The sequence below is a fragment of the Megalopta genalis genome, unplaced genomic scaffold (genome assembly GCF_051020955.1).
Source record: "Megalopta genalis isolate 19385.01 unplaced genomic scaffold, iyMegGena1_principal scaffold0020, whole genome shotgun sequence".
In the NCBI taxonomy this organism is placed as follows: domain Eukaryota; kingdom Metazoa; phylum Arthropoda; class Insecta; order Hymenoptera; family Halictidae; genus Megalopta; species Megalopta genalis.
In genome coordinates, this window is record NW_027476090.1 from 1230145 (window position 1) to 1242253 (window position 12109).

Sequence of the window (12109 nt, forward strand, 5' to 3'; positions counted from 1 at the left end):
CATATATATATATATATATATATATATATATATATATATATGTATATTGATCTCTATATATATATCTCTATATATATAATTGTTAATTATATTGATCTCCATTAACAATTTAAAGAAGGAAAACTATTCAGTGCGAAAAATTGCCTATACAATTAAGGAGAAGTCATTGTACAATTCATAACTGTTTAAAAAATAAAGAAAGATACGTTAAAAGGAACCCCGGTGATCGTCCAAAATCAACAACTGTGCGAGAAAGGCACATTGGTTTTAAGAAACACTAGAAATTCAGGATTGTCTTATAGTTTTGTCGCGGTGTGTACTTTATTTTACGTTAAATACAATTCTATATGAACGTGTGTCTAACGCAATTGATTCTTAGTGTTCCGAATTTCCTTTGGACTGTGGAGAACAGAAACATAGCAAAACGGAACGGCATTTTTAAAATGATTTCTTCTATTTGTTCTGCATTGTGTACAATACAGAAATGTAACCCATCGACCTTTTTAAGATCTGAAACATAAAAGCAATTTTCCCGATCGAGACAAGACGTTTGAAATCCTTTAACCGTAGAAAAAAATATGTACAACTGACATAACAAGTGGATCTTCGAAAGAATGCAGAGTTACAGAAAAGCATTGTGAACTTGATTCAAAGAGGCAAATATTATGGTAAGTAAAAGACTGATTTATATTCTTCAAGTGAAACTGTATACATATTTCTATATTTGTTATATTATACAGAGTGTCCCACAAATGTCTCGCAATCCAAAGTGGCGGGTTCCTCGGATCATTCGAAGCAACTTTTTCCTCTACAAAAATTTTCTACGAGGCGCCGTTAACGAGTTATTAACGAGAAACAGTGACCAATAAGAATCGAGTACGGCCGACGCGAGGCGGCCCAGCCAACCAGCGAGCCCAGTTCCGCTCATTGGCTCGGTCGCCAACTTGTGTGTATAGTAATAATACTAGTTCAACTAAAATTTTTTATTTATAACCATTTCCACTGTCTGTCCACTCAATTTTGTCCGCAACTGTATATATACAGGGTGTACAAAAATTATGGTGCTTCCAGGAAATGAGGGGTTCCTGAGATCATCACCTCAGCTAGCACGAGAGGCCGAGCCAACGAGTGGGGGAAGCGCAGTTCCGATGATTGGCTCGACTGCCTAGCGCTAGGCGAGCTCGCCTCTCATTGGTCAATGTTTTTCGTGAATAATTCGTAAACGAAGCTGCGGATTGCAATTTTCGCTAAGGGAAAAGTTGCTTCGAATGACCTCAGGAACCTCTCATTTCCCGGACGTGCCATAATTTTGGGGTAAGCATAATTCTACCATACCATAATTCTGTATACAGGGTGTTCCACAATTATTTTAACAGCCAAAAATGTGGGGTAGATGAGGTCATTTGTAGTAACTTCCTTGGTATGTCCTTGACATAACCTTGATATAGCCTTGATATGTCCTTGGCATAACCTTGACATATCAAGGTTATGTCAAGGTTATTGATAATATTCTTCATATTTCTCTAAACAAACATATCCCTTACGTCCGTTAACACGATTATTATTTATTAAATTAGCTTTGCGAATCATTCGTCGAACTGTGTTCGGACACGGAATTATTTAAATTAAAATATCATTTACGTACTTTGTTAATCTTCACTGTACACCTTGCTTAAAAATTTCATATGTTGACCTTGACGTAACCTTGATATGTCAAGGTTACACACAAAGTGTCATGCACACTAGAAAATTAAAACGGCCGTCATAATATTTCGGATCCGAAAAATTAGTAAATATTCTTCAGACGTACTAGAGTAAAGGTGGACAGCGTTTTTATTAAAAATATCACTGTTACGTAGTAAAAAAAATCCGGAAAGTTCTCGCTTCGTGACTTGTTCAATACTTCGAACGCGGCTCGAGTCCGTCCCGACCATCTGTCAAAGCCTCGTGCTGCGGGCTCTCGAACTGCGCGCCGTCACCTCTCATTGGTCAGTGTGTTCCGTTAATAACTCGTAAACAAAGCCGCAGATCGCATTTGCGCAAAGGAAAAAGTTACTTCAAATGACCTAAGTTGCCTCTCATTTTCGGCTAGTAAAATAATTGTGGAACACCCTGTATATAACAATTATAATATAAACAAATATATAATATAATAATTATTACTAAATTTTAGAGCACGGTTACTTACTTCGGAGTAAAGCTGCAAAGTGAAGGAACAAAACCTGCCCGCTGTGATCCGCAGTGGTAATAAATCACGACACATGATAATTATCAATAGCCTGGCATTATTAGCCGACAGATTGTACCATGCGCAGTTGTACGCTGCGTTGGCTATCTCCCTTCCCTGTAGAAAAGTGACAATATCTTAATGAACTTGAATCGTGCAGCATCTCTAACAAAAAATGCTTCGCATCGATGCTGTTCGTTTACTCGTACAAAGTCGAATGAACAATTAAATCAATTAGTCGTCGATACGTTTATATCGCATAAAAATTTTTACTCGACTCTCAGACGCTTCTACAATTTTCTAAGGTTATACATTTTCAACTATTTTCTGGTATTCGAGAATATGTTGCAGGCTGATCAAGAAGTATTGTTTATTTGTTGAAACATACGTACCTCAATTGTGAGTCTGTCGCCTACGTAACAATACAAGTATAACTGTGCCATGATGTAAACTACATAGATCGACAGAAAAGAGATTTGAACGGACATAAGATTCTTGTCTTCGTCGCTGAATGTCTGCAATTCAAATATTTCTTCACTGTTATTCCATACGTCGTATTCCACATTCGTTTCATAAATAGGTACCATTGTTCGTACCATAATAACTTGGAAACACTGAAAACAGAGCTGCAGCGTGCAGCCGAGCATCTGAAGCAGCAGCATCGCGTTGAAACAGTTTTCTATTGTTCCCGCGAACCTTCACCCACAAAATCCATTTCCGTTTTTTCAATCTAACACAACATATGGTCGCGATAATCTCTATTGGAAAAAAAGTGAACAAATTCTACTGAATATTTTGCTAAAAGTTTTCAGTTTAATCCTGTAATTATTTCTCATTATTTCGGAATATCCACTAATGAAGGAAGAAAATAGAATAGATAAATGGAAGAAATAACTACGATAATAAATAATAATAAAAGTATAATAGAGTAGAATAAATAATAATGATAAAAATTAAATAAAAGTGTTAATTAAGTAAAACAATAAATAATAATAAAAGTATATCAGAAATAATAGTAAATAAGGAAGAAAATAACCTTGTAATCTGCGTTCGCTATAATATTTCAACAATTTATCGTTTTCTTTATAACCTAACCGATATTTCACATAATTATACGACTTTAAACCCTGGATATAAAAAGAATCGCATATACTTCAACATAAATAGCTTGGTAGGCTAGAACAGGGCTCGGAATTAACCGGCACGCAGCGTCCGGATCGCGAGGGCTACGCCTCCTGATTTCGTCGCGCGTCGCGCGTCTCGCTCCCCGGTGATCGCACACATATATACTACTCACCTACACACTGCGAGTCGAAAGTGGCTCCCACAGGGAGCGAGACGCGCGACGGGAACCAGGAGGCGTAGCCCTCGCGGTCCGGACGCTGCGTGCCGGTTAATTTCGAGCCCTGTTCTAGCCTACCAAGCTATTTATGTTGAAGTATGCAATTCTTTTTATTCTTATTTTTCAAAGATATCAGTTAAAACACCGTCGCGTCGAACGAAATCGACCGAATGTTTTTAGCGTTTCTTTAACCTTTTAGGCACGACGTGCCGCTATAGTGGCTACCGCGGATATCATCTTTCAGAACGTCTTCATATGCATTGTTTCACACTTCTTTTGTCTTCACATCGATTTACAACAGTCTACAGGGTGTCCCAAAAATGTCTCGCAATCCGGAAATAGCGGGTTCCTCGGATCATTTGAAGCAACTTCTTCCTTTACAAAAATGTTCTCCGAGGCACCGTTAACTAGTTATTAACGAAAAACAGTGACCAATAAGAAGCGAGTACGGCTGACGCGAAGCGGCCCAGCCAACCAGCGCGCGAAGCCCAGTTCCGCTCATTGGCTCGATCGCCTCGTGCCAGCCGAGCTCGCCTCTCATTGGTCACAGTTTTTCGTTAATAACTCGTTAACGGTGCCTCGGAGAAAATTTTTGTAAAGGAAAAAGTTGCTTCAAATGGCCCGAGGAACCCGCCACTTTCGGATTGCGAGACATTTGCGGGACACCCTGTATATACAGACAGAATATACAGTATCAGACTCTGTACAGTACATATCAGACTCTGCCGTCCAGAGAAATAGTCTCGCGCAGAATTCAGCCGTACCTAAAAGGTTAAAGAAATGGATAACCTAATCCACTTCTTTCTGGACTCATAAGTATGACAATAAGAATGAAGCCGTAGATTTCTTAATACTGACGCGTTAATATACTCATGCCTCTCAATGATCCTCCCCAGGACGACCCGCAGCTTTTCGTCCCCGTCCTCTCGGAGGTTCATGATGTCATGCTTCAGTATAGTCAGCTGTCCGCACACGTGTAGGATCAGCATGGCGATGAAGGTGTCGACCGCCGTGTAGCAGCCAGCAGCATAAATGCCGCCTATCAATTGGGCGGCGACGGTCAGCTGAATGTTCGGGCTGGCCTTTACGTCGTACGGAAAGTAGGCATGGAAGAACAGCTTGCGATCCGTGTACATCGCGATGAACGTATACCGAACGACATACGCGATCACCATAATGTTGACCGCCACGGTGCTCGTCAGGATCGTCTTCCTCGTGATCTTCGCGATGTCCGTCATGATCTTGCGGTCGCTGGAACTCAACCGCCGGTTCCAGTCGCTGGCCATGCACTTCAGCAGAGACTTTATTGCTTGCAAATGAGGAAATCAATCGGTGGATCGACCACGTGATCGGTACAACTAAGCACAGCGGATCGCGAAAAGGTTGACGGTGTTCTATCTGGGCCCGTCGTTTTGCAGTCGAACGTTTCAGCGTTTTATACGTTGACTGTTACTGTTTAATTTTGTTTAGTGCAACTTTTTTCATCGCTTATGGCTGACACGAAGTTCCGACCGGTTCGAAAAATTCATTTTTATTGTAATATGAGCCGTTTATTCTGAAAGTGGCCCAAGTCCATTCTTGGTAAGAAAACGCGTATAATTCACTTAATAATATTTATATATAATTTTAATGGGAACTATAAATTTTAAATAAATACTTAAATTATGAATTCAAAAACTCATTTAGATACATTTAAGCAGTATGACTCATTAGTATCCCGTTCGTATATTTTTAATTGCATTGAAACGCAAACCCTTAAATATCTCAATATAAGTATAAATGGACTTAGGCCACTTTTTTTTTCTTTTTTTCGAAATAAACGGCTCATGTATTCGTACGAACCGAACTTGGCTAGGATATTTAGGATGCTGAAGGGTTAAATTGCTATACTCCATGATAAGTTTTAACTTTCTTGTTTCGGTTTCATTGAACGAATTACTTGGATTTTCTGGGAACTGTTTGGGGTTGATTTTCGGCACTCAACTTGTTGGAATATTAATCACATTTAATTCAGTGACGAGTTCTTATGCAGCTCCGATGCATTTCGCGAAGCAAGTATAGTTTTGTTTTAAAATATGTAATGTAAATATGTTTTGCATATATTATATATTGTATATATAGTATATAATGTACAATATATTTTGCTTTTAATTTTGGAAGAGAAAATAGATCTCTCTTTTAATCTTATAATATAATATATGAATTCATTTTATCAGTGTAGAATCTGTTCAAATAAAATATTATATAATTATTGCAGGGTATTGTGAGAATTTTTTCTCTCTTAAGACATTATCGTCCGAATGATTAAAAATGGTCATTTTCTTGACTGCTCGTGAAATGCTGGAGATCTAAAAATAGTCAAAACTTAATAAAAAAAAGCTTAACACCTAAAACTATAATCTTTCTTCGAAAAATATTGGGTTGGCAACTAAGTAATTGCCGATTTGTTCAATGAAATAAAAAATTTATTTTTACTTGGAACGAAGTTTAATCTGTAATGTATTTTCCATATTGTTCAATGACCTTTTGCCATCTCTCTGACAACTTGAAAATTCCACGCTCGTAGAAAGTCTGATCCTTTTCGGCCAAAAACTGAGTTAAGTGAGATTTTACAGCGTCGTCGTCATTAAAAGTTTTACCACGAAGGGAGTTGTCCAGGGATCGAAATAAGTGGTAATCCGATGGCGCGAGATCAGGGCTATATGGTGGGTGTAACATCAATTCCCAACCAATATCCATCAATTTTTGCCGAGTGGACAAAGACGCGTGCGGCCTAGCATTGTCCTGCTGGAAAATGACACCTTTACGATTGACCAATTCTGGTCGCTTTTCCTTGACCGCTGCGTTCAATTTGTCCAGTTGCTAACATTCACGGATAATAAAAAATAACATAATAATAATGATAATAATAATTTTATAATATAACATTTACAGATATCATAAAAATGGGAGTGAGAGACGTCTATAACTGAAATCGGCAATTACTTAGTTGCCAACCCAATAATTAATGCAGAACTTTCGTTCATTGTTTTGTTTATTATCGGTCATTGTGCTTGATACATTGAATAAATGTCTTTGCAAGGCTCTATTAATTGCTCCATTAATCTACTAATTATGCAACGACTTAATAATAAGGGAAAAAAGGAGGGCATTTGGGCATTTGGTTGAGCATTTACTCTATTAACAAAAGAGTACTTCTATTTGAAAAGCAAGAAATATGCTAGATATAGACACTGTATTCTATAACTAAAATCGGCAATTATCGGCCCTACATGCAAAAGTAGTCGCACGAACAGAGCGTTAAAATGCAAAACGATGTCCGTTGTTAATTTTAACATCGTCGAATAAACCTTCGAAATTGTTTCCGAAGTTGTTGAAATACTTTTTACTCTACATCGTCGAAGAAACCGCCTTTTATATAACGTAAATTGACTGCTGTATTGCTAAATTCGTCGTTCTCCGAGCTCCGAACAGCGAAATAAATGTCTGCTTGTGTACTTACGTTTCCCGTTAGCCCAGAAGATGGTCGTCTTCAGCATCGAGATCGTGATCGAGATGTTCGCCATCGACAAATTCTCCACCAGCATGTACATGTCGCTGTAAACAACGGGGATGTTGGCGGTCTGGGGGATGCAGCAGAAGCATAGCGTCGTTAGAACCGGGATCAGGATCACGTAGCTCGATGGCAGGTACCAATGCCTTTCCTCCGGCCAGATGCCCATGTATTTCATCGTGTAATAGTTCCATCCGTACACGTATCTCAAGTCTACGGGCGTTTGAGAATAGAAAAGGTAAAGGAGAACTATCGAGCCGTGTGGAAAGAAAGTTTACGGACCCTTTTCGACCGATCTCGAGACCATCGCTGGAAAGTTTTTCGACCAAATGATAGCTGTTCTTTTATTGAAAAGCTGCCACCTCCTCTGTTACTCCTCTCGCGCATGCTCTTTTTCGAACGCGTTCTTCTTCGCGGCACGATGATCGCCCATCTCTAGATCAGTACGAACAAGGGAATACGAAGTACATCGTGATCCGAGGGTTTCTCATAAATAGAACGCGTCGTTTCAAATATGCAATGGTACGGCGTTCTTCAAAATTACGAGAAAAAGTGACACGTAAAAGAGATCTCTTTACGTATAATCAAGTTGGCATTGCAAATTGAACGAAGGCATCGATAAAAGCACTGCGAAATTATTTCATCTGGTTCTAGGTATAGTGCAAATAATTTTGTTGATGTATTGTAATAATAAATTAATATATTAATTAAATTAATAATAAATAACCGATAAATTGTATAATTGCATTGTACGATACGCGAGCAGACTGCGTATTATTATGCAAACTGAAATTATTATGAAACAATTGACAAAAACCGAGAATTACCGCAGTAAAATTTTTTCATTTTATTTTGTGTACCTTTTTGTACAAATACAATTATGACTTGGCATTCAGTCGTTCATGTTTCAAGGCTAAATTAGATGCTGCAAAGCTCTCGATTTAAAATAAAATAAACTTTTAGTGGACTTCTAAACATTCAAGGAAGATGTATTTCCATGATAAAGTTGTAGATAAGCGACAGGAGTTATGTAACAATTCAATAATATAATGAATATACAAATGAAAACATAAATTAATATTATATTAATATTATATATGTCACTCTGTTCACTTGTTCTTAACATTCTTTAAAGCTGAATGACTGCTGTGAACAATGTAATAATATATATAATATAATATAATATAACATATATATTAATAATGTAATATATATAATAATATAATATATAATAATATATATAATATAATATAATATATAATAATATATATAATATAATATAATATATAATAATATATATAATATAATATAATATAATAATATATATATATATAAATATTTTATGTATATACCATATTATTATTGAACAATTGTGAAAATTTATTCGATTTCATTATCTTCATCTTCACCTCAGTGAGTATCTATGTTAATTACTCGATCATTTCTTTTAGTATTAATTGAATTACTTTGGGATATATATATACCATGCTCATTACAGTTTTATTTTTGAAATGGATATAAATCATGCAGATAAACGTATTTACGAGTTTTACTATTATCTTTCATTACGTATTTTATTATTTGATTATTCTTTCATGGCCAATAACACGGACAGATATCCGACGGAAGTTCTCAATACCTAAAAGAAATTTTATAATTCTTTATTATAATTACCAATTACACAATAAGAAGTAAACGATTACTTATCGATATTTAGCGGTCCTGCCTCGTTTGAACTCACTGCGTTGAAAAATTCCAGACAGAAGGGACTAAACTTGCCGGCGGTTATTTGAAACGATATCCTCGATCGGCGTATTAACATAATCAACGATACTGCTTGTTTCGACGGCAAATTATACCATATGCAGTTGTATGCAGACTGAGCAACTCCGGTACTCTAGAATTTGTAGTGCTGTTATTGTTCATTAATTATTAAAAAAAAAACAACTAAAATTCGTTTTTCTAATAACAAAAAAGACGGTACGCATTTAACAAAATTTGTCGTTTGTTTTTGTATAAAATTGCGTAACTTTGAAGAAACATTTAAAGCGTTTAACTTTACGAACTGGACGAATTCTATTACTTTGTGTTTTACAAATGTTTTTACAAATGATTTTTCACATAGATAAACAACAAAGCGATATAATCCAGTACGATCCGCGAGAAAAAGGTATTTGTAAAACCCAAGGCGACAGAATGTGGTCATTCTTTCTGCACCAATTTAATTTAATAAATTAATAAATAGGTAATAATTAGCTATAGAATAGTTAAAGAGTTTTAGTTACTTCGCCAACGAGCGCTTCTCCCACATAGCAATATATAAACAAATGCAGCATCGTATAAATCACGTGTATGATAAAAAATACCATCCCTACAATGGGCACGTCTTCTTCTTCCTGATCTACAGACTACAAAAAACAAAACAGTAAAGATCATGCAACAAACATTTGTCGATCAATCAAACGACGAGTTGATATAATTTTCCTGAAACATACGGTTATCATACGATATCCAGTCAGACAGAACATCGCGGTGCAGATCAGAGTTTGCACAAGCAATGTCAGATTGAAGCAGTCTTCCACAATCACGGCGTACCTGCAATGAAAAGTCTCAAAATCGCGTGAAAATATTTCGAAACAATCTCTATTATTGCGTAATGTACAGTGACACTTTGAAAAATGGTTTGTTTATTCCAGATTCCGGAAACCTCGTTTTCTATTAACATTGTTAAAAGTGTTAATAGATAACGAGGATTCCGGAATCTGGAATAAACAATCCATTTTTCTTATTTATTTTCTTATTTTTATTATTTCAATCAATTTTTACTTATTATTATAATATATATATAATATAATATAATATATTAGTATCATATTATTATATTATTATATATTATTATGTTATTATCATTATTATTGATTATTATATTATTATAGTATTATATTATTATATTAAAATATAATATTCAATATTTTGCTACTTGTAATATAATACAATCCTTTTTATACAAGTAGCAAAATATTTAATATAATTATTTTTAATATGATAATATAATACTATAATAATATAATAATATGATACTAACATATTATATTATATTATATATATAATAATAATAAGTAATAATATAATAATCAATAATAATAACATAATAATATACAATAATATAATAATATGATACTAAAATATTATATTATAATATATATATATATATATATATATATTATAATAAGTAATAATATAATAAAAAGAACATAATAATAATAAAATATTATTATTTTTATTAAATATCACGTCAAATTATCATCAATTTTCTACACAACGTCATTTAAGGTACATGTTCGCAATCCATTTTTTAACAGCTATAATAATACGATAATTGAAGGTTGCTATAATTTATTCCCTCTCTGCATTTTTAATATTCAAAATTGTTTAATATCTAATTACTAAAATTGTAAAGATTCATTCACGGGAAATTCTTTCTTTTCGCCCGAAATATCTCCGTTTTTTTTTAAATAACACGATAAAATACCAAAAATTACTGCCTGTCTAACTTAAACATTCTTTTTCTTACGTAATCAGAAAAATATCTTAACGGGCATGTGTTCCTTATTTTTACGAAGCAATGTAAGATAATTGCGTTTTACCATTTAATAAATAATAATAAATTTTACCATTTACATATAAACCAGACATGCTGTATAAAAAAAAGAAAATGGCAAACCATGGCAAATATTTCTTGCAGGTTCGATGGTCGAGCGTCACCGAACGATACGAACCTCGACAGCTCGTTGTGCCTGTACACGATGTAGCCGAGTCTTTCGTTGAACTTCACGGAGCTGTTTTTGCTGCTGATGTCGGCGAGATTTTCGAGAGCGTTTCTTAGAACAGACAGTTGCCCGCACAAATGCAACACGAGGACGGCCAGGAACGTGTCGAAGCAGGAATAGCAGATCGCCGTCAACACGGTGCCCATGAACTGTCCTAGCCAGGTGATCTCGAAATTAGGACTCTTCTTAGTGTCATAGGGAAAGCTGGCTGGGTGCAGGAGGCCTCCTAAATCGGTCTCGGAAGCGCTCTGCGCATTGTTCCAGATTTGCAGCGACACGAACGCGAAAAGCATTATATAGGTCAGAGTGGAACAAACGATGGATATCATTCGACTCAATCTGGCATTCTTCAGCATCGTATGGCGATCCGAATCCGGAAGTGTCTGCGACCAGTCGTGCAATATCTGACTGACCAAGAACGTCAGCGCTAGAAGAATAGCAACTTGACCAGATGGTAACAGAAACGCAATATAGTAATCATGGAAATTTTCTCCATTCTGATAATAGGAAAATGAACAAATTGCAGGCTAATATTAGCTTTGTATACAGGGTGTCACAAAAATATCTCGCTATCCGAAAGTAGGGGATTCCTGAGGTCATTCGAAGCAACTTTTTCCTTAGCGAAAATGCAACCCGCGGCTTCGTTTACGAGTTATTGGCGAAAAACAGTGACCAATCAGAGGCGAGATCATTTGGCGCGAGACGGCCGAGCTAATGAGCCGAATTGGGCTCCGTGCACTCGCCTCTTATTGGTCAGTGTTCTTCGTTAATAACTCGTAAACGAAGCCTCGGAGAAAATTTTCGCAAAGGAAAAAGTTGCTTCAAATAACCTCAGGAATCTCCCATTTCCGGATTGCGAGACATTTTCGGGACACCCTTTATATATTTAGCTATTATTATAGCTAATATTATTAGCTATTATTATTATCTATTATTATAGCTAATATTATTAGCTATTATTATAACTAATATTAGCTAATATTATAAGCTATTATTATTATCTATTATTATAGCTAATATTATTAACTATTATTATAACTAATATTAGCTAATATTATAAGCTATTATTATTATCTATTATTATAGCGAATATTATTAGCTATTATTATTAGCTATTATTATAACTAATATTATCTAATATTATAAGCTATTATTAT

General features: G+C 35.3%; 1 protein-coding gene across 1 annotated transcript in view; it reads right to left on the reverse strand.

Annotated features, from left to right (window-relative positions):
* Positions 1 to 12109, reverse strand: part of Or115 (odorant receptor 115) — a 15632-nt gene continuing 3523 nt past the window's right edge. Inside the window, 11 exon segments of the mRNA XM_076527445.1 lie at positions 1 to 510; positions 2189 to 2344; positions 2620 to 2742; positions 2824 to 2923; positions 4428 to 4878; positions 7072 to 7335; positions 8692 to 8761; positions 8864 to 9019; positions 9408 to 9530; positions 9618 to 9717; positions 10902 to 11379. Of these exon segments, the coding sequence (XP_076383560.1) occupies positions 454 to 510; positions 2189 to 2344; positions 2620 to 2742; positions 2824 to 2923; positions 4428 to 4878; positions 7072 to 7335; positions 8692 to 8761; positions 8864 to 9019; positions 9408 to 9530; positions 9618 to 9717; positions 10902 to 11379 (2078 nt within the window). The 3' untranslated portion in view covers positions 1 to 453.